At 44.6% G+C, this 24,218-nt stretch overlaps 1 protein-coding gene across 7 annotated transcripts in view; it reads right to left on the reverse strand.

Moving 5' to 3' along the window:
* Positions 1 to 24,218, reverse strand: part of patj (PATJ crumbs cell polarity complex component) — an 85,368-nt gene that overhangs the window by 24,131 nt on the left and 37,019 nt on the right. For all 7 annotated transcript variants that reach the window (XM_086283855.1, XM_086283854.1, XM_086283857.1 and 4 more), the window contains 3 exons: positions 24,010 to 24,120; positions 23,745 to 23,804; positions 22,451 to 22,550 (listed from right to left, as the gene is read on the reverse strand). In XM_086283855.1, coding sequence (XP_086139981.1) covers positions 22,451 to 22,550; positions 23,745 to 23,804; positions 24,010 to 24,120 — 271 coding nt within the window. The remainder of the gene's footprint in view (positions 1 to 22,450; positions 22,551 to 23,744; positions 23,805 to 24,009; positions 24,121 to 24,218) is intronic.

Below are 24,218 nucleotides of genomic sequence, written 5' to 3' on the forward strand. Positions count from 1 at the left end.
ACTCATTTGAAATGGTTTATCAAAGCAGCAGAATGCAGCTCAGAGTTTGGTGTTCAGACTCAGTTCATGGACTGCAGGTGCGTGGTGGTGGACGATGGGACAGCAGCTACGTGTCACAGACAGGACATTATCCAGATGATTAAATAGACTCAGAACCCTGACGGTGAGTTTGGGCTCCGCCTCATTTATGGTGGAAAGATTTTGCAGCAAAAATTGTCCAAAAGGTATAAAAGATTGAATCAAGTTCAGAAACCCAGCAGGTCAGCCTACTTAGCTGCTGCACATCTCCATTCCACTTTGCAACCCACCTTCACCCAGTGCCTCCTCTCATCACTGTCATATCTGTTATGGATGAGGCTCCACCCTCCTGCTGAGGTCACAGAAAAGTCAGTCTGCAGCTTTTAAACAACCAGCAAGAGAAAAATATCAGTTTTTAGTCTTTTCTTCATTATAAATTAAAGTAAAACAGTTTCTCACACTTCAGTGTTTTTAAAGAAGCTAGTTTTAGGCAGATGGAGTGGTTACCCAACATTTCAAAATATATCACACAGGTATTCAGATCTCCTTCTTCGGGTTTGGGAAAGAGTCGTCCATGAGTAATTGGGAGGAGCAGAGGCAGAATGCGGTGCTGCCCTCACCCATGGTTATTCGCTTTGGGTAAGGAAAGAAAGAACGAGGCATGGACTACAAGAAGCTCAGCTGCTTCTTCGTACTGAGCAGAGCCAGCAGAGGTGGTGCAGCGTCTAATCATGGCACCCTTCGGGGAGGAGGACTGGGAGGAGATAGACTGCGAAGTCATTGGAGAGATTTTATATCTCATCTGGGCTGAAAGCAGCTGAGGATCCCTCAGGAGGAGGCCAAGCACACTTTCAGGAAAAATCCATGTGGAATATGACACCATTCCCACCTCAGCTTCGGATAAAAACAAGAGGATGGGCAGGTGGGTGAATGTGACCTGCCGAAGTGGTCATCATTACTTCTACTGGAAAGTGAGCAGGAAGTTTATGCAGACCCTGAACTGCAGGTCATAAAAGCTTAAATGTAGATTTAAGGGTTTGTGTGCATACACACACACACACACACACACACACACACACACACCAAGCCAAAAAACACACTGTGACTACAGGGGGCGCTGCAAAGACGGCGCACATGCATATCAATATATCAATGCAGCACACAGGCTGCCTTCAGCGTGATGGCACCAAGCACCGACTGTCACATAGGGCTGCTCGATTATGGCAAAAATGATAATCACGATTATTTTCACTGAAATTGAGATCTCGATTATTTGACGATATTTATTTAACAATAACAATGTATTGAATAATGACTTTAAAGATTGTCAAAAAATAATATAAAATAGTGTGCAAATACTGATAACAGTGCAAATGTTTGCAATATAAAAAATAAATGAAAAATGTAAACATCTATGTTTAGTAAACTTTGCTACGGTGTTGCTCTGTGGTGCAGCTACAACACCGTAGCAAAGTTTACACACTATGTCTACTTGATCCACGTCTGACTCCGTGAACCATAATGTTTCCACACCACTGAAGTTTTTTTTTTTACCTCTCTTTTCAACCAACGGCAGTCACTCTCCTCTCCAAATAACTTCTGCTTAGCTTTCCGAGCTTCCCTCGGGTCCTCTTAATCAGCGGTCCCCAACCCCCGGGCCTCGGACCGGTACCGGTCCGTTAGTCGTTTGGTACCGGGCCGCGAGAGTTGAGGCTCAGGTGTGAAATGTATAGTTTTCAGGGTTTTTATCGGTTTTCAGCGTTATTTTGTTATCGTTTTTATCGTTTACTCGGTTTTCCTTGGTCTTTTCACGTGTGTTATGAATAAATTTTATTTTTTTCGGTACCGGTACTAGTTTTATTTTGTTGTATTTATCCGCGACACCTTAAAGGCCGGTCCATGAAAATATTGTCGGGCATAAACCGGTCCGTGGCGCAAAAAAGGTTGGAGACCGCTGCTCTTAATTGTTGTGACACATGTTCGAAATGCAGAGAGGTGCGCTCGATTTGCCACACGGAGCAGCGCGAGAGTAAAGCACAAGGGAGGGGCTAATAATCGGCTCAGTCATTTTTAATGATCGTTGAAAGCCCAGATCGTAATCGAGATTAAAATTCGATTAATTGAGCAGCCCTACTGTCACACACTGATGAACACTGTCGCTCTAGCCTGCAGCAGGTTCTCTCTCTCTCTCTCTCTCTCGCTCTCTCTCACACACAGCAGGATGGTGGCGTTCCCCTCAGTGTGGTATTCCACTTCATGAATGTTGCTCCAGTTTGTCTCTATCACTTTTCTTCAGAGCCTGCAACCTGGTTTTATTGGGTCCATGAGACCTGATTTTTGCCCCATTTTTTTAAACTTTTCATTCCGCCCTTCCTCTAACACTCTGTAGTCCTCAAGGACAGTTTAGTCCAGTTTAACGGCAGCAGTGGCTCAGGGACCGCCCCCCGATGCGTTCATCAGAGTGTGAGGGCTGCACAAGGCGTAAAAAAGCAAATACAAGCTCAACATGATCCACATCACCATTCCTCTACAGCACTGTGGTCCAGTTTGTCTGCAGTGACCACACACACACACACACACACACACACACACACACACACACAGCAGTGACAACCTGTCACACAAAATCCTGCGTGACGGGGTGTCAGATTCAAAATCTGAATCTGTGTGTGCTTCTAGCAAGGTGACATGTCACAGTAAATCAGTGCACACACACATTCTGAATTTGGTATCCCTTTACTGTGTGTGTGTGTCTGCTGTTTGGTTCAAATATTTCACATCATCCGTAAAACTAAAACCCAGCAGGCACACGACAGGACCTGACGCTGCTGAACAGACACGTGAGCCGAAGTAACAGGAAGACTTTGGTGTGATGACACAAGCCAACATTCGTGATACAGAAAAAACAGGCGTGCAGCAGCTGGATGATGAGAATGGAAATGCAGATGTGTGTGTGACCTTTGACTGAAAGAACAGTGGCTACTCTCAGCGCTGGAACAGTAGGAGATAGAGCTGGGCGATATATCGAGTTTTTAAAACATATCGATATATTTTTATACGAGATATAAGATGTGACAATATCCTTTATATCGATATAGTCTATGTTACGTTATAATTATAGTTGTGGAGCCGCAAGTTTGCCTCTCTTTCGTCCACTTTTGTCTCTACGCAACGTTACTCCGCCTCGCCTTCACTGAAGACAACTCCCCCTCCTACCCCATCGCTTCACGTGCAGGCAGCGACAAGACGGACACGGCAAATCTCCGTTAACGAGTTACTGCGCATCGCCCCATGCGTGGGGCTGGACGGCGTCAACGTGCTAACGAGCTAAACATGCTAACGAGCTAACCGCGCTAACGAGCTAACAGCGCTAACCCTAAAATCCTTTCATTCTCTCAAAAGTTGATAGCGCGCCTTATGTATGAATTCTGGTTGTGCTTGGTGGCCGCGAACCGATTTTATGTGGTACACGGCGTTCAGCAATCTGTCAAAAATGTTTGAGTACGACTTTGGTAAGCTACGGAGCTGCACCGCTTGATAGATTGTCGGCGCATTACGGCTACCGAGGAGCTTCGCGGAGTGATACGTACTGTGCATCAACGTAATATTACCGTATTGTGTGTGTATAAGGACCATAAATGGCACCTGTAAGAGACGTGGTTATGAAGCGGATTTCAAACTCCAGGCTATCAGTCACACAGTAAAACTTGGGAACAGAGCAGCTGTAAAATCTGTCTGTCTTTGTTATTACGCTCAGCGTCTTTTAGTTTACATTTTGACTGCACAATTGTGAGCTCTTTGTTTAGCACAAAAACAACCTTGTTTTCTTTTATTTATGGAGCATTATTATTTAATGAATGCTCATAATTTAATTTTGAGTAATTTTTCATGTACATCTGTGCTGTATGTTAATAAAAGTGCCTGTGTGACATCTGGGACACAGCTTTGACTAAGAACTCTTTTTGTTCTTACTTTATGGCTTAAAAAAAAATATCGAGATATATATCTTATATCGCCATCCAGCTAAAAAATATCGAGATATGAATTTTGGGTCATATCGCCCAGCCCTAGTAGGAGAACATGTTGTCATACCGGCACGAGATAAATGCCTGAAAGATTTCAGCCCTATCCTGTAATCAAAAGCAGTCATGTGACCATTTCAGTCCAGCCCAGTCTTAAAAGGAGTTTCCAACAATAAGATAAAATGCTGAGGAATATCAGGAAAAGGCAGAAGTGAGTGTGTCTGCTGCTGCATATCACACAGTAAAGGCTCATGTGGATACATTTGTAATGTGTTACCTTGGCTCGCTCAAAGGTAAGTCAGTGTGGCACTGTGCCCATGCACACCACTCTCAGCCCACACGCTTCAATCAGGGGAGAATAACAAGACATGCACAACATTTATCCATCTTTACTTTAGTGCACAAACGTGAGTCCATAATAAAACCTGCAGGGAGGACAGCAAAGTGAACAGTGAAGCTCTACCACGTCAGAAATCCACTTCCTTCGGGTATTGGTTCGTTAATATCACAGATAGAAATGTGTCCGAAAACAGATCAAATGTAAATTATGCACATCTGAAGGTGTTACTGATGTCTGCATTTCACAGTAATCACGCCCAGGTGTTACAGGCACCCAAAGGAGCCCATCAAGACCCTGAGCTCCAATCCTCACAGCATCGCAGGTCGGCCACACCTTATTCCTCTCATTAGATTACTGTAACGCTTTGTATTTGTGCCTAAATGATGCAGCATTTTCCCGCCTACAGTAACAGTGCTCACAGTCTCAGAGTCACACCAGCCTGTTGCAGCACCAACTCAGTGCTGCACCCTGAGAGCCATCACAGCTCCATCCACACCTGAAAGCCTTTTAGAGCCAACCTGTACAACATTACGTCCTGTCAGTGTGTGTGTGTCTCCGTTTTCTTCTTCACTTATTTTTATTTTTTCCTTTCCTGTCATTTTAGGTTTTTTACAACTTCTGCGATGTCGATCGCAGCTGCAGAGATCAACTTTATTTTCTGGATGTCCGCATCTCACAGCCGGCTGCGAGTCGGATCTGCACACACACTACAGTAAATGAATTAACGTGTATCTGAGGGTGGAAACACTCCTCTTCTCCTTCAACACATACAACAGGTCAGCTAAATTAGACAAAGCGTGCGGGTCATGTGGAGGAGGTGTGTGCTGTATTGTGAAACGCTGCCTTCATTATTAGAACCTTTTTACAGCTGTCGAATCACTTTTATCCTCAAAGATGTCAGCAGCTGATCCGGAAGATGAACAATTAAATCGGAATCTCGTTAACTAATAATAACGTGTTAACGTTCAGCACTTTACCCCTCGGTGTCTACAAAGAGGTACTCAGCCAATCACATCTCAGTGTTCACTCCACAACAGCTGTTTGGACACGTAACAGCATCCGACCAATAACAGACTGATAGTGGTACCTGAACCTGCACCATTGTGCAGGAACAAGGTGACAGCAAGGTGAGACACAGTTACTGAACACACACACACACACACACACACACACACACACACACAGCCACACAGACCCACATATACACACAGCACTTCTGAAATATGACTTCCTGTTTCTGGGGATTATTTTAACTGAACCCAGTGATGGGGCTGATGAAGTGTGATGTGCTGCACTCTGGTTCGGCACCCACACCCAGATCTGGCAAAACGTCACTGGTAAGCTTCTTTAGCCTTTACGTGTTCGCCTAACCCAGTTTAATGTGCAAGAGTTTCTCAAGGCTGACAAACAGAAAATAAAGAAATTCAAATAAAGAACGAAATGAAAAACTGTGCGTTTTATTTCTGCACGTTAGAATCGTGTCTGTCTAACATATGAGCTGAAGTACAGCTTCTGTAGCTGAGTGACACTTAACACACCAATCAAACTAATGCCACCCAACCACACACACATCATTCACGTAGATTTCAGGTGAATCACCACCTGAATCCGTGAATGACACAAAGGAAATGATGTAGAGGTTTCCACCAAAGACAGAAACGTCAACATTCAGTCACATGCTCTATTTAACCTCACTGAGCTGTCTGAGTCTCTTGTGACTGCAGAGATCATAAAATCCAGCTGGGCTATAAGCAAACAAAGGACTGATAACTCTGTGCCAAACGCCATGATTAACTGGCACCACTTTAAAACGATGCCCATCTGGTTAAAAGGCCTTTGCCTTGGCTTCATCACTTCCTCTGCTGACGTTGCAGGAAAGGACTCCATGTTAAATATGTTTCTGTGATCATTTATCATCGTTTTCTGTCCAAGCAGAAAATAAGTATCGTCTTAAACAGGGCTGTAGACTAATCTTTGCCATGGTTGTACTGGTGCGCCTAACTTAAGCACACCAGCACAAAAGTTAGGCGCACCCAAATTGTTCAACCGTATCGCTTAACACCGCAGTTTTACATGTGCACTTTTTTGGGGGAAAATTGATGTCCATACAGACAATATTGATTTGTAAATGATTAACTAACAATTTTGTGCTGTGCTTAAAATGCGTTGGCACTCTTTGGCAATATTGTAGACAATATTAAACTTAATCATCACATCGGCCTCCTCTGACGACCTGTTTGCTGCTGCCTGCCGCTGTGGGGAGAGGGGACACTTGGGCAGTGCATTTATCACGACATATAATGTGTTTTCTGGATACATTGTGCTTTTTCAGCGTTCAGTGATTGATGGCTCCGTGTCAGAGCACTGGCTATGAATTTCAAATGGATCAGGCCTTAACTTTAAAAAAAAAAAAAGAAAAAAAAGAGGTTATCAATCGTTCTTATCTTTTCTCATTACCCACAGCTACATCCACTTCTGTCGGGCCTAGGCTATTCACTAGGGCTGGGTATCATCACTGATTTCTATAATCCATTTGATTCCGATTCACAAGGTCCCGATTCGATTCAACTTTGCCTCAGACAGTCAGAAATATTATAACTCTGATCATTTATCAGTACTGACACTTATGAGACTTTTTAGAAATGTGAGCATCACAGCAGATGCCTTTGTGTCAAAGTAACTGAGAATAAAACACAGAAAACATGAAGGAGATTTTGCTGGCCTGGCTTTTCATAGCAGATAACCTTAAAAATATTCTGCATTTTTGCATATTTTTAAAAATTTTGAATTTCTTCAGTATTGAACAGCAGAAATTAGGCTTTCTTGTCCGAGGTCATTTAAGTAAAAAGAAAAAAAAGAAAGACAGCGGCCGACAGCGCTGTAAACAACGGTGGACTGGTGGGTAATAAGTGAATGAATAATGCTGAAAACAGAGATTTGAGAAGGGAAACTGTTCTTGAAGTACAGAGAGAGAGAGCTGTGCATGAAGTGTGATTTTATCGTGGTGGAAGCAAAATAGCAAAAGTAAGAGGGAATTCATGACGATGTTTATCAAATGTGAAGCGTAGTATGCTGCTTCTTTTGCTACTGGCTCGGTGAATTTTGGTTGGAGACAGACGAAACCTGCAGCTCAGAATCTAGCACAAAAAAGACGTAAAGACAGCGCGGACCCGACGCATCAGAATCAGTGAGCTGTCGGCTTTCAGCCCCGACGGTGTGTCCGTGTACGGGCCGTCGGGTGAGAAAGCCGAGAAAGAGAAAGCTGATCTGATGCGTCGGGTCCGCACTCTGTGTTTACGTCTTTGTGTGGAATCAGTTTACCTGACCTTATTTGCTGTTTGGTGGTTGTTGAAATAGTTTTGTGAGCTTTAACCTGAGATTCTGGCGTTTCTGGCAAAATACATTTATATTTAAAAGTCGATTCAGGATTTAATGAATCGATATCGCTTTATTCAAGCTACTCACCTGCACTTTCAACTGGACCACGGTTAATCAGAGAGGTCCCGCCCCTGGCTATCTCTGATTGGTTTAGACCATGATAGGGGCATAATGTGTGTCTTGACCACACAAAGAGTTTTGGTTGTTTTTTTTTTACTCAAAGTTTTTTTAGTCGCACTATTGAACATTTTGGTCGCACTCTAGAGCCCTGGTCTTAAATCTGTGCTGAGGATGTTCAAACTGTTCACTGTTTTTACACATCACAGACCTCTCCTGTCCCTGTCCATGATCAGCCAGCTGTCAATAAAGATAAAAAACCCAATAATACAAACTGCTGAGGCTCAGCTCCACCTGAACACTTCAAAGGTCTGGCATTAAAAGCAGGAAACGCCATCAGCTGATTTATTCCAGCGCCCTCTGGGACAGACAGACAGACAGGCGGCTGCTGCAGCTTCTCCTGGCTTTGATGCGTCACGCACGAGCAGGAGTGTGTTTGTGCTGATAATGGGCCAGTAACGGGATGTGTGCTGGAAACAGAGATACCTGCGTGAGGCTGAACTCAGGTGGAAAAGCTGCTGGAAACGAAGATGCACAAAGCCCGACTCCCTGCCAAGCTCCCGCGTTGTTCCTGAATCCACCTGACTGTGGACATGACAACATCCACAAAGAAAATGCTCTGCAGGCGCAGTGAGCTGCAGGAAGGACGCCACATTCATTAAAGTGCCTCCAGCAGTGGAATGAATGAAGGCTTTTAATGATCCTTCTCTCTGAGGTCTGCCTGACAGCATTACTATTCATTTTTCCCACCCTTAAGCCAAGCGCTTCAAGCTTTTCAGGATTCACAGACTTTAAATCTAAGTGGACGTTTTACAGTTTGGAGCTCCTATAAACAAAACTAAAAATGAATAATGCAGCTTCACGGATGGATAGCAACACACTGTTCTGACCAATTATCAAAGTCCAAACCTTAAACAGGAAGCCAAACCCTCTAGTGTCTAGCAGAGGCAGCAGTGAGTCAGTCCAAATCCCATGTTAAAACTTTAACATATCTAACCAGCTGTGTAGCTCTGCAGTTCTTAACGGTTTCATTCAATTCAATTTTATTTATATAGCACTTAATATCATGTGAGGTAAAGAACCTACAATCATACAGAGGAACCCCAACAATCAGACGCCCCTAAGCACTTGGCGACAGTGGGGAGGAAGAAACCTCCGGCAGAACCGGGCTCAGGGATGGATGGCCATCTCAGAGACAGGCTGGTATTTCCAGCTCCAACTACCAACCAGGCCCGACCCTGCTCAGCTTCTGAGACGAGATCAAGCGTGCACAGCCACACCAGCCTGAGCTAAAGTATCTGCTACCATTAACCGATTTTTTACACACAGAAAAAAGCAGTCTGATCAGGTTTGTGGTCTGTTCAGTCTAAATCAGAGTCCAGACCTGAGTTTGGCTTTTCTGAGAACAGCACAGCTTTAACGATGCACTCACAGTCTGCTTTTATTACATATAGTGAGCTTTATGCTGCCAGCTGTTCAAAAGCAGCCATGGGAGCCGTTGGCAACCATCAATTTGGCCGTCTTCTTTGAAACTTGCTGGCATTTGATGGCCTCTGGTTGGTGCTCTGCTGCTGGCCTCTGCCTGTGTGGACAGCTCTTTAACACTTTCCCTCAAACACCCTAACGACCTGTAAGAGTAAACGGGTCACATTTACATCAGATGTAGCTTTGAATCCTGTATATGACTTCCTCTATTGTCTGTTCGTGCTCATTAGAGACGGCTATCGAGTGGCTCTTTCCTAACAGCCATAGCCCGTCTGAATAAAACCATTAGGGACAATAATGCTGTGTCTTAAAACCAGCGGCCCTTTTAATGGCTTATAAAGCAGCACTGTCACCTCTAATGTCTGAAAGCAGTTTAAGAAAGACACTAAAGCTGCAGAGAGCATCCTCCTTCAAGCTGTGTGCATCAGTGCTGCAGTAGCTCCTGGAGGTCACTGCAATGCAACAGCTCAGCCTGCTGCACACACACCGTCCCATTTTCATCACTTCAGGGGACATCACATCGACTTGCGTTCATTTCCTGCAGAATTACTCAACCTTTAAACCAGCTCATCCCCACAAAACGTAATGATTTAAAGTACAGCGACCAGTTTGTCTCTAAAAGGAAGTCCAGTCCCTACAGCATGAGCAATACAAGGGTGCATTAATCTGCCTGGACCAGTCCAGTTAGCAACAACACATCTCTGCTCAAAGACGATGATTTAAGGACAACACACAATCGAGGACGCATCCACACTGACACACAATTAAATATCACACACAGATCAGTGTGTGTGTCCGAGATGAGGCTGTGCACCGCTGCACGGCTCACATCGTCTTCTAACCTAAGCAGCACGGAGTGACTCAGTACCTCACATTCCAGCTAGCAGGACCCTGAAAAACAGGTAAAGCTAAATGGGACGCAGCCAACATTAACCTCATAAATTACAGCGACGCTGACAGCCCGGTTGCTCTGCTGAGAAAAAGGTCGATGGAGCACACGCTGTGAATGCGATTGGCTGCTCTGGAGCGCCTCTGTAAGCGAGACTGATGGTGGATTAAAGTTGGGTTGGTTTCTATTTTCCGTTAGTCTGTGTTATTGATTAACATCTCCTTTAACACCTGAGGTAGCTCCTTTCAGTAAATGAAGACATGCAGTTCAAAGACGATACCCCACAAAGCTTAGACTGCTTTCCCAGAGTTCTGAAAGCTCTCATTTCTATATTTTAGTTTATTTTTTTCTGTCACACATAATATTATAATATTTTACAGCCCACTGGCTCATATGGTGTAAAAGCAGACTCAGAACACTTTGGGGATGTGGCCGAGGGCCGGGAACAAAACACGAACCCCCGGCCGAGACCAGTTTCTCAGCAGAATGAGCCTCCTAAGATCCAGACGTGTGCATGTTATGTTAATCTGATGATTACATGTGGTACTGTGGTAGCCCTGAGATGGACTGGCACAAACCCAACCAGGTACTTTTGAGTCCCTAAACAAAACCAGCAAGACGAAGTCAAAGGGGGAAACAGAAGAGAAAACAACCATATACAGGACACAAACTGCAGTCTACGCCGACGCTACACTCCAGCCTCCTAACGTGGACGGACTGGTCGGTTATCTCAGCGGCTGGTGTTTCCACAGTTGGTGCATCAAGGTACTGATGCCAGCATGTGTGTAAAGCAGATCTGACAAAACGTCATTAAATTATATTCTTGCTGTCTTGACCGAGAACTGGATAAGCTATAAGTAGGAAGGTGGGTGGCTGGATGGATGGAACTATACTTTTCTAAGAGTCTTGTAGGAACACTACAGTGTTTTTATATTTGAATTAATTTCAGTTAAATTTCTACAGCGCCATTTGACATCAACAGTCGCCCCAACATGCTGTAAAATAAAAACAAAATAATATTAGAGGGAGTGCCCCATGAACAGCACCTGGTGATGGTGGGAAGGAAGAACTCCCTTTAACAAAACATGACTTCCACTAAAACCAGGATCGGGGAGCGGCAGCTATCTGGCACAACTGGTTGGGATGGTAGCGGATATATATATCATTTTTACTGGTGGTTTTGATAACAGCTAATAAAAAATAGAATAGATGCAATGAGATGGATAAAATGTAGGACACGTGATGAGATTAGATGAAACATGCAAAGCCAAAGTCATTCACAGCGCAAAATCTTATAAGGGCCTCTTTTAGCCCTCTGAGGTCTGAAGCAGGGACGATACTTTCTGCTTCCATGCGCCCGGAAGCAGAAAGTGACGTAGACTTCGTTATTGCACAGTTAGCGCTAAGATCTGGACGTTCATGTGCCTGTTGTTTGTCTCCAGCTGCTCGCTTCTACAGCAGCGTATAACTGAGGCTTAAGGAATCATCGAGGGATGACCTGATCTCCAAGCTCTGTGCTGATATTCACTCTTACACAAAACTAAAGTCCTTTCTGTTTTTCTTCACAAAATCAAGGCCAGGGTTGACACCAGTGATGACTTACACCTATCAGGGTCAAACAAATATTAGGTCCACTGTAAACACTGCCAGGTAAAGCTACTGTGGCATAAACGTCTAAAATGCCCAATGTCTTAGTTTGATTGGAAACAGCTGCCAAGTTAAGGAACATCTGGACGAAATACACTATATTGCCAAAAGTATTCACTCGCCCATCCAAATCCCTCATTCCAGGTGCTCCATCAGTTTCATGTCCACAGGTGTATAAAATCAGCATCTGAGCATGCAGACTGCTTCTACACACATTTGTAAAGAATAGCTCGCTCTCAGGAGCTCAGTGAGCTCTAGTGTGGTGCCGTGATAGGATGCTAGGAATGTCCTCGCAACCAAATACTCCACAGTCAGCTGTTAATGGGATTATAACCAAGCGGAAGTGACTGGGAACGACACCATCTCAGCCACGAAGTGGTCGGCAACGTAAATCAGAGAGCGGGCTCAGTGGAAGCTGAGGATCATGGTGCACAGAGTTCACAGACTTTCTGCAGAGTCAACCGTTAAAGACATCCAAACTTCACGTGACTTCAGATTAGCTTAAGAACAATGCGTGGAATGGGTTTCCATGACAAATGCATCCAAGCCTTACATCACCAAACAAACAGCAAAGCATTGGACGCAGTAAAGCAAAGCACATGCCACTGGACTCTAGAGCCGTGGAGACATGTTCTCCGGAGTGACCAATCACACGTCTCCGATGGTAAAATGGTAAATGGCCTGTATTTATATAGCGCTTTACTAGTCCCTAAGGACCCCAAAGCGCTTTACATATCCAGTCATCCACCCATTCACACACAGGTGATGGCAAGCTACATTGTAGCCACAGCCACCCTGGGGTGCACTGACAGAGGCGAGGCTGCCGGACACTGGCGCCACCGGGCCCTCTGACCACCACCAGTAGGCAACGGGTGAAGTGTCTTGCCCAAGGACACAACAACCGAGACTGTCCAAGCCGGGACTCGAACCGGCAACCTTCCGATTACAAGGTAAACTCCCGACTCTTGAGCCACAATCGCCCACGATGGACGAGTCTGGGTTTGTGGTTGCCAGGACAACGGTACTTGTCTGACTGCACTGTGCCAAGCGTAAAGTTTGGTGAAGGGGGACTTTGGTGTGGGGTGTTTTCCAGGAGTTGGGCTCCACCCATTAGTTCCAGTGAAAGGAACGCTTCATGCTTCAGCATACTTTGGACACTTTCGTGTTCCCAACTTTTTGGGAACAGTTTGGGGATGCCCCCTTCCTGGTGTGAAGAACTTGACTGACCTGCAGCAAAAATCCTCATAAACATTCTTAAATCTGCATGAAGGCTTGTCTGAAGAGCTGAAACTGTTACAGCTGCAAAGGGCCGACATCCTATTAAACTGTGTGGATTAAGAATGGGAGGTCAGTCAGTTTTGCACACTCTGAAGGCAGACAAGTGAACACTTTTGGCAGGATGGTGTACGCTGCCCTCTGCCTCCAGACCGAGCTCCACGCAGCAGAAACAGAATGCTTGCCGGGACAATCATGTGACCTGACATATGTGATGGATGCATTTATTATCATCGGTCATGGTGCAGCTCAGAGCCCCAATCTGTGGTCCTGATACTGATGCAGCACCACATGGGGAACCTGAGAGAGAGCCCATGCCCGTCACACATACACAGCAAAATACATCATAGGTAAAAGTGCTGCTGTCTCTCTCCCCTCTCTCTCTCACACACACACCAAAATAATGCAGCACACACATGATTTGTCTTTCCCCACCTGATTGTGTGCAGACACATGCACACAGGTTAAAGGTGACCCCTACTCGATATGTTGACGGGGATCAGGTAGGAAAGCAAACACACACACACACACACACACGTAATGAGCCGTCTCATAACTCAGCTCTGACAGACGCTTGATAATCCACTAGAACACACACACACACACACACACACACACACACACACACACACACACAGAGTGAGAGCGCATACTAACCTGGAGGCAACATAGTCCATACTTCAGTCTTCACACGCAGAGATAAATCCACATGTACGGCAGAGTGTGTGTGTGTGTGTGTGTGCGCGCTGTCTCAGTTTCAGCTCTGCTGTGGTGCTCTGATCTCCAGAAAATGTGATGTGTGCGTGTGAGAGAGAGAGCTGGCTGCTGTGATGCTGAGGCTGAGAGCGACGTACAGCTCTGTTATACACTCAACCTCGATTACTCCCTTTCCTCATCCCCGGCTCTCCCTCTCCCTTCACCCTCCTCCTGCTGCTGCTCTACCTTTCCTTACCCCTCTCCCTCCCCCTCTCCTGTGCATTTTTCTCTCTGTCCCAATCCTTTTCTCCTCTTCGTTCTCCATTAGCACTCCTCCTGGTAAAGATGTTCATTGGTGCCTCGCACACATTTACGGTCACAGCCCTTCATTTACACTTGCTTCAGAAAGTAATCAGCCCAGTTCTATTTTTCATTTTTAATGATCGTTTCTACACAAACTGATCCCTGAGTAACTGGGATGGAAAACTGAACATTTTTTTAGAATGTTTTCATATTTCTTGAAACGCTGGCGTGGAGAAAGCAGCAGTCAGTTATAACCAGTCAGAACTATGAAGGACGGGCATCGGACCTTTTAATTGATGGTGTGAAGTGGACAGAGGCTGGACAGTGAAGTCAGCAGCTCATAGGCTGACACGCTGGCGGACCCTACAGCAAGAACCTGCCGCTGTCTCTCTTTGCTGCGATGAGAAGAGTTCAGCTGGTGCCTCAGATCAGTCCAGCTACTGCACCATGAAGATGTGGTTGATGAAGAGTGCCAGAGATGGTCCTTCCAGCAGGTTCTCACAGATTCACCAGCTCTGTTCTGATTGGGATCAACAGCCAAAGACTCATCACTGTTTTATAGCTGATGGATGGATATTCAGTAATTCATTCGTAGTCTTGTCCTGTGTCCATGCTCTTTCTTCTCAGGTAGGAACCCCACCCTTCCCTGTACCAGGTTCGTCTGTGAGGTCTACACAGCCCTTAAAGACTATGGTTTGGACATTCTTGGTCTTTCTTAAGAACCTTCAGCATCTTTAATCATCTCTGGAGCTGTTCAATGACACATGACTCAACAATGCCTGGAGAATTTTTAACCTCCATAATAACCTAAAGAAGTAGCTACCTCATCATCCTGCTTTATTACCAAAAGCATTAAACATGGTCAATGGTGCCCAGAATGACCTATTTTGAACCTACTGGAACCACATCATGAATCACAAAGGGCTCTAGTGGGATTTCTGGACTCCCCTTTAGTTAACTCTCAATTCTGGACAAGTAAATTCTTTTTAAAGTTGACTTTGAACTTTCTAACAGCTCCCTTCAAACCACAATCTAAACCTTCATAAAGGCTCAAAGGACCACCTTAAATGTTCCCAGCCCAGCTCCAGGACTCCTGGAATTCCTGCAAGGCCTTAAAACCATGCCTGAGAAACTACAGCTTTGAAGATATGCATAATTAACACAAGCAGGCTCTAAATGATGCACTTGATACCAACAAGATGATAAATGATGTTTATGAATGTCGAGGCAATCAAAGAGGCTGGGGGTGGAGGCTATATAAGGACAGGAAGCTGGGACACACACACACACACACACACACACACACACACACACACACACACTCAGAGCAGTGTGTTGTTACAGTCTGCAGGGAGTAGATGTATGCAGCCAACTCTTCTATTATGGTAGCTCATTGATCCAACACACACCCACAAACAGACACACACACACACACCCACACACACAGAGTTCAGGCAGCCCCTTTATCACCATTCATGCTAGCACCTCCCCTCCAAGTTGACATGACTCACAAATAAAATGCAACCACGTCATCAAACTGTCTGAGGCAAGGAAGCTGCCCAAATTAAGACCCCCCCTGGCTTTTTTAACTCCGGACTCTCTCCGAGTCGCTATGCATGCTTCACAGTTCTTTCTCTCATACTGGGTATCATGCTGCTTTAGCTACTCCCCTTTAAGACTTTCATAAACTGATGGTCTGAACAAATGAGGTTGGAGTTTTTGGACACTACACACCACTGCAGAAAGCCTCAACAGTAAACTGGAGATAAGATCTTATTGTCACATCCCTCATCCCCCATACTTTCACAGCAGTTTTAGATCAGAGTGTGCGATGCTTGTTTCGGCTCAGTTTCTATTTATACTCTGTTGGTCCTGTTACTGTCTGCTGCTGCAATGACCCACTTTCCCCACAGACTCAATCAACTTTCAACTGATTTAAATTACCTTTGGAGTGGTTGTGAATACAGATTGACATCCACAGAACAGCTTATACCAAATGCTGCTGACAGACCCTCAGTACTCACACCACACATGAAGGATAGCCTCTCCATGCTTCGTCTGCTGATGAAGTGATGATGTGCAAAATTTGTCCTGTGAGTTCACCCTCTGAGGAACAGATAAAATCAGGGCATGTCAGACAGATTTCTGCGAACGTTTCAGCGATGGCTGCAGCTCTGACATGCTGATTTTCACAGAGGCTGGTGGTTTTAGAACAAAGGTCACCCTGGCCACTGTAATGTTTAGGACCAGGCCTGCTGTTCAGTATGATGTTACCAACTTCATTGCCCAAAAATTTTAAAAAACTGGTGCAATCAGCTCAAACAACATGATGAGTGCGGCTGTTCTCACAGCTGTTACCGTAAAGTTTGATGTCAGCATTCACTGAAAGCTGTGGTTAGGTCATACAAACATATTAGCAGAACCAAGATGGAGGATCAGGATTAAACTGTTTGTGTTAAGGGGCCCTGATGGGCAGAGTCAAACACTCTCTGGAGGAGGACTAAACTTCAGCTGAGAGAACATCTGAAGTGATCCGTCCACAGTTGGAGGTCAGTCATTGCTCTGCTGCAGGTATGGATTACTTTCATTTTTATTTATACAGCGCCAAATCACAACAACAGTCACCTCTAGACACTTTATATTGTAAGGTAGACCCTAAAATAATACATTCAGAGAAAACCCAACAATCATATGACCCCCTATGAGCAAGCACTTTGGCGACAGTGGGAAGGAAAAACTCCCTTTTAACAGGAAGAAACCTCTGGCAGAACCAGGCTCAGATTCTGGTTCATTCTGAGATATGAAGTGAAATCTCACCCCGTATCAGCAAGAATAGAATAAAACAAAATAACTATATTATCCACATGAATGTAAAATTGTCTTTGGTTCACAAAGTCATAAACAAATCAATCAAATCACTTCATATCAACCCAAAAAAATCCTACATACACATATACAAAACTTCAATACAACAACAAGAGAAACACATCCCAGCATCTTAAACCATAAAACTAAACTTGTCATCAAGTAAACTTGTTCCCAAATACTTAAAGCCATCAACAACTTCCACAGACTGACCAGGAAGTGAAAGACCTGTTATGAGGCCTGTGTAATTCAAGACAAGCTTGTTGGTTTAATCAAAAACTGATGAGATTTACACTGTTCTTCCTGTTCCTCTGAAAGAGACCAACAATAGCCATCAGCATATTTTAACATTCTCGCATCCCTATCCTGTAGCTACAATATGCTAAATGCAAAAACAGTAGCATATTGTTGTTAGTAATAACAACATGGGGGCATAAGCTTAGAGTCTATTGTGAGGACTGATCTCCTTACATCCCCGTGATGTTAACCAGCACATTTTGTGGTGAAGCCTTGGTGAAACATTACAGTCGAGAGAGTTTTTGTCACTGACTGAGAAACGGAGGACGACATGTCTGTCTGACTTTAACAGGACGGCGATTTATAAAACAAACATGTTTCATTTAAAAGGACGAGAAACTGTTTACTCTGGTTATAGAGCAGGATAGCCAATGGCCACTTTCTGACAGACCTCCCTACGGCCACGCAAAACACAGTCGCCCTCTGTTGGAGATGAGAAAGAATGGCTTGGGGCACTTCAGCACAAGCTACGTCCATCTCTTCTATTGTCCATCAGGTGCTCTCAGACTGGGGGTGGGTCCATGTAGAATCACAGAACAGGTGGGGATAATCTTACTAATCCACGTTATTTCAATAAGATTATAGAATGGCTCTTTTTTTCATACCTGTAATCAGCACTTCCTCCCAGACTGTAAGTATCTGAGTTAAAACCGGACCCAGCCTGCGGAAAAGCGCTGCATTAAGCACAAATTTGGGGAACAACATGTCATCGTTTTGCTGTGTAACCTGTAAGAACCACAGCAGAGAGCTTTGAAACTGATGACGACGGTCAGCTGGATAGGGACGAATCTGCAGGAGGAGACGCAACGCCAGACACATCATGGACACGGCCGCTGAGCATCCCTCCCGTTATTACTCCTGGGTGGAGGAAAACTGGATTTTCAGGAGGAGTTTTTAACCGATCAAACTGCCACAGCGCTGATCAGACCACAGATCAATGATTTAAATCTGACCTGTTAATTCTCTGTTAAATCACCTCGATCACCAGGTGTGTGACTTTTAATCCTGCATTTACCCCCTTCATCCCCGTTTAACCTTTAAATCCTCCTCACAGAGCTGTCAACCATCCATCAGAGAGCTCCTCTTCACAACATACTGCAGTTTCTTTACAAGATTAAACGGCACACACACCTGACTGTGTTCTACCTGCAGAATAATGTGCTATGATGCAGCACAGGCGGAAGCTGCAGATATCTCCTGTTTTCTTTATTCAGCCTCTCATGCACAAGCTAAAAGCTGAGGACACAGGTTACAACATTCACACAAAACTGATTTCAGCCAAGCATAACATTACTAAAATGTTTGATGCCATTTTTTTAGATAATAAAATTATGCGTTTAAATGCTTTTCATTAATTAGGTTGCTAAATGCATTCTCTTGAATTGAATTAACATGTTCACAGCCCGATACACAAACTGTGTGTTTTACTAGGGGCGTGGCCTCTAACTGACAGGTGGATGGTGATACAGGTGGATGCTAGCTTCACCTTTACTAGACCTCTGCACCATGTTTGTGCTGTTGGAGCCTTTTGGAGCATTTTAATGGTGTTATCTAACCAATGACAAAGCTGCTGGGAGGTTACTGTACTAACACACCTTCAAAGAAGGCGACGTTTGGGTGCACAATAAGATTTAAGGATTTTGATTGGATGTTAACGAGCGCTGATTAGCAGGTATCTGTGTCTGTGAATGCAACTTCAACACATAAAAATGGGATCTTACAAACCAATGAATCAACAACGTCATTTATACAGTGTTTAGCTAATTTTGTACACAAGTCTGTGTGCACACACGAACTGTTCACGATTAACCAAATGTCAAGTCTGTTCTCCATCCCGACCAGTCACCAAGATTTAAAGGCTTATATAGACAACTGTGCTTTTCCTGTTGATGGAGTAAGCTTTCATTTAAAGCAGGCCCGTAAGTAAGATGCAAACAGGAGCTGGTTTTGGTAACAGTGGTGATTTATTTTCGTCTGCATCGACACAATCAGTCTACCATCAGATATCGCAGCAGACACATGATTCATGGAGTTTTTTAGCTCCACGATGACGTGCTTTGACCCTGACGCTGTACAGTAAAACCAATCTACTCAGAGGCTGCAGAGATGAAGGCTATTTGCTCGGCTGCTCGTTTTGCTGCGAGACAAACAACCTGAAACAGCATGTGGAATTGATCTGAATCATTCATTACTGTTGCAGCAGCCAATATAATGTTTCACCAAGAATATAAATAAGACAACAAGCCGAGAGAGAAGAGCAGGCAGCGGCGTGGCCCGAGAGAAAAGCACCACCAATTCATCATTCCTTCCATCCCTGCTCATGTAAGCTTTATTGTATTTGTGTCTGACTCTTATGAGACTGCAGTGAAAAAGCTCAGATTCACCAGAAACCCAGTGCTCTGCCCAAACTTTGCCCTCGCACTCGAGTGTTTCAGACATTTCTGTTTGCCACAACTAATATACAAATCAGACAGCTGGCACAAAGCTTGACAACAGGCCGTAAAATTTGCACTTGGCACAAACCTCTGGACAGACGTTGTCTCCCAAGCCAAACATGAAACATTTGGCAGTTTCATTCTGTCAGATTATCACCATCAAACTGAAAACACATGTCATTGGAGGCTGATGCTGTTTCCCCATTAACAGGACCGGTCTGTCCATCCTGAAAAACAAAGTGGTACCAGGCATTGGCTATCCCAGGTCCAAGCTAAAGTAAGCCTCAGCTGTCCTACACAGGCAAGGGTAAAATCTGGAGACACCTAGCCTGACTAGTCCCAAAGATAAGGCTCAGGCCTAGGAGAACAGGTTAAAGGTCAGAAAGACTGAACCAAACCGTCCTAGATTCCAGGATAGAGACCAATGGGATACAGCTGCACCAAGAATTTATACCAGTGACCAAGAGAAGTGCGCCTAAAGAGGAAAGGGGTGAGTGTTTATTACCCTAAGACTGAGCTTTAGTGACCACAGAGGCCTGGATAAAGACCATGAGCTTCTTTCAAGTTCACGCTAAAAGAAAGTTACTCGACCCAGGATGAAAGTCAGACATGGAGAACTGGACCAGCATCCAGGCTAAAGATCAGCAAAGACCGAACTTCCGGTCCCAGAGTCCCAGACCAAGATCCAGGACTCATGCCAGACCATCCAACATTTTTGACTTCAGATAAGAGGAACTGAGTTATTTTGTTTAACAGTCAGCAGACTGAGCTCTTCCTCAGCTTTACCAGTTAAGGAAGGTTAAGGAACATAACGTTCTCCAGGTTCAAACCAGTTCATCATTCCACAGACAAGAAACGCACGAGTCTGAGGACACGCTAAAAGTATGAGCTTTGCTTTGGTTCACGCCAAAGACCCTGAAGATGAAGCTGATGGAAACTTTGGTTTGTGTTTGTTTTTAAAGGTAATTTTATTGAGTCTATTCAGTCCAATTACAGAAACTTTATTAATATATAAAACTTAACCTGCATTTAACCTCTGACACAAACAACATCAATTCATTTATACATCATTTTTCTTTAAACAAGACGTTCTGTGTCATTCATTGAAAGATTTTACTTGCAGAATTTTAGTGTCCAGTTTAGTGTTTCAAGATAAAGATATACTCAGACTTCCAAAATGAAGACAGGCTTTAAAAGGACAGTTGAAGTCTAGAGGAAACAGCTTTGACCAAAAAAGCTAATCCACCCTAATCCCAGATGAGATGCCAGCTCAGAAAACCCAAATGCCATTAAAACCAGAGGTCAGAATGAAAAAGCCGACAGCCCCGTCCGCCCGCCTGCTTCAGACGTAGCAAACCAAACGTACCCAAACCAAAGCGAGGCAAAGACAGCAGAAACCCAGAGAGAGAAAGACCGAGAGGAACTGAGAGCAACAAAAATCACAACAAAAGCATCCAGCGTGTGCTGAAATACGTCACGAACGGGACTGAGGGCCTGCCGGTTCATACATGGCCTGCAAAAACAGAAACACAAACACACACACACACACACACACACACACACAAACAGTGAGATACTGATGTACGTTTACTGAGACAAAAATGAAAACAGACTCAAAAACAGGCTTTCAAATAATTAGTGCCGCAGATCACAGGAAGTAAATTAACATGATCCAAAATGAGACCCAATGCGGTTCAGCAAGAAAAACTACACAATGTGAAATATTCTGTGAGTTAACGTGAGATAAAACAAGTCCAGATTAACTGAGATGTTCAGATATTTGCTGTAATCTCAGTTTTGTTGGAACACATGACACAGACATTCAGACACAGATCCTTGAAAGGAAATCGAGGAGATGATCTGAGATGAAATGAAGCCCGTCAGATATTCAGTGACAGCTGCAGAAACAGATTCTCTGGTAATCGTTCTTCAGACAGACGTGACCTGATTGAGATGAAGCTAAGAGCGTGATGAGTTCCTGCTTCAGCTTTTACCTGAACCTGTTCAGACGCGTGCACGCAGCTAAATCCTCTGCTTCATTGCACTGCTGCTGAAGTGCCTTTGAGCAAACAAGTGGCAGGCAGGACGTAAGTGATCAAACCTTTCTCTGGCTGTGACACTCTGACGATAGAGGGAAGTTACCAGGCCTGACCATGCCCCAGCAGTTCCTCTGAGACCCAAGTCACAGAGTTCACCCCTTACCTCCCCCTCCCCCCAGCCATAGCTCTGTGGTCACATGCTGCCGCTGGCTGATTGGCTGATCTGAGACTGCAAAAGCTCAAAAAATATGACAAATTCGGTGAGAACACAGATGATTGGGCTTTGACCGGCCACCCAAGGTCAGGTAGTGTGAGCCCTCCAGCACAGGCTGCAGGTGTGCTTGTGTATACAGAGGGTTACCTGTGTGTGTTCAGTGTTATGAAGGCAGTACAACTGCAGACCTAACCTGCTACAGAGGACAGACATGAAATAACTGCCTGCTGACCAATCAGAAGTCTGAAAGATCCCAGTGAGCATTAATGAGAAATATAGCTCATGATAAACATCCATCTTTAGGAGTGGTTGTAGTTTCCACCCAGTCTTCCCATAATGCCGACAGGAACTACGTATTTCTCCAAAGCATAGAAAATAAAGACGACTTTTAACCACATCACTGTAACAGATTCTGCTGTGTGTTACTGACCTTTGGCCTCCTCCAAGTCAGAGTTTAGCTCCTTGTCTGAGTAGCTGGGAGGCCTGTAGGGTGGGGGCTGTCTCGGGGGGGGCAGCACTACCTCTGATTTCTGCAAACAAACACATTTATTCATAAAAACATGGACTCTGTTGACTTCCAGTCAGACTATAGACCATAAGTGTGCAGACGGTTGTGCACGAGCCTCGGGCTGTGTGAGATAGGAGCCTGGAACACACTGAAACCTGGTAAAACTAAATGGCAGCTGTGAGCAAGAAACAATCAGCACCACCACCAATATGACCTCCAACCTTTAGGCTCCGTGCTGCACGGCTCAGTTTAAACTCTGATCTAAGCCCTGCTTGGTCATCTGTAGTAACTGTAGAGGTCGCCTGCAGCGTGTAAAGTCAAACTACTACCACAGCAGACTTTGTGTTGTATAATTCAGTTTTTGTTTTTTCCAGTTTGTCTTTCTCGTGCAGTTTCTGCTGTCGTTTCCTGTATCAGACTTTTGGAGGCTACACTGCCATTAACAAAGAAACACCGGAAGCTCTGAGGACTCGCGTGACTGCATAGCACAATCCTGCGACGATCACTCCATCATGACGTCTGTCTCAGAGCTCTGTCTTATTTCATTCTTTTTATATTTATTAATCAGGCTGCCAGCTTTATTATGGATTCTTTATACTGTCCATCTGTCTCAAAGGCGTTAGATAAAGACTGGAGTATGATGGTGAGTGTGGTTTAAGCATGGCTGAAGCTGAGACTTTGACGTCCTCTCACACTGATCCTCAGACCAGGACCGTGCCCTGTGTGGACGCAGCGCCCGGCTGCAGCTTGAGGACAAACACCATCAAACATCAGATCTTGTTTCACACTGAAAGAGCCGATCATTTTGTTTCGTTAGCCCACGTCAGTAAGATGTTTTTATTTTGTCCCATTCTAAGCTGTTTTATGGGATCATATTCAGCTGCTCTCACAGTGTTTTGTTGCATTTCTTACTTATTAAACTCGTCTCTGTTGTTTCTGTCATGTTGTAAATGATTATGTTACAGCTCATGTCGTCTTCAGCTGCTCTAAGATGGATTTTCCAAATCCTGGGAAAAATAAATTCAGTCTCATCTTATCTGAGTCTCCACAGGCAGCAGATCTAATCTGTTAAATGTGATTTCTGAGCTCCGGAATGACATGCCGCTGTTTGTGCAGAGGCTGTGTCGCCCTCTGCTGGTCTCTGTTGAGCTGTGCAGGCATCTCACAGACATACATTTCTGTGTGTCCTTGTTAATACAGAGTGTGGAGCTCTTACCGGAGACTCCATCCTCTTTGTTTGGGATCTGCTGATGGTTGAAGCTGTCAGAGACATGGGCTGAAACACACATACACACACAATTAAACACACAGAAACTCGAAGAATCAAACAGTTTGGACTGTTTGACGTGTATGAGACAGAAACCTCTGTCTATGCTCAGTTAGCAAAAGTTGATAGCTTAGAACTTCATACAGATTTGTGTGTGTGTGTGTGTGTGTGTGTGTGTGTGTGTGTGTGTGTGTGTGTGTGTGTGTGTGTGTACCCGTGGAGTCGCTGTCAGGCTCTGGACGATGAAGACAACGGGGCTCGGGGCAGATTTGATCGTGTTGACCGCCTCCTCGTGACTGGCAGCTCGCAAGTCAACACCTGACACCTTTATACACGCACGCACGCACGCACGCACACACACGGAGTTGAAGGTCAGACATTATGAAAATGTTAATCATAAAACTGTTTTTACTTATAAAGTCT

Source organism: Aulonocara sp. 'chitande type north' Nkhata Bay, linkage group LG23 (genome assembly GCF_057382095.1).
Source record: "Aulonocara sp. 'chitande type north' Nkhata Bay isolate Kocher_YH1m ecotype deep benthic linkage group LG23, A_spYH_male_GT1.1, whole genome shotgun sequence".
NCBI lineage: Eukaryota > Metazoa > Chordata > Actinopteri > Cichliformes > Cichlidae > Aulonocara > Aulonocara sp. 'chitande type north' Nkhata Bay.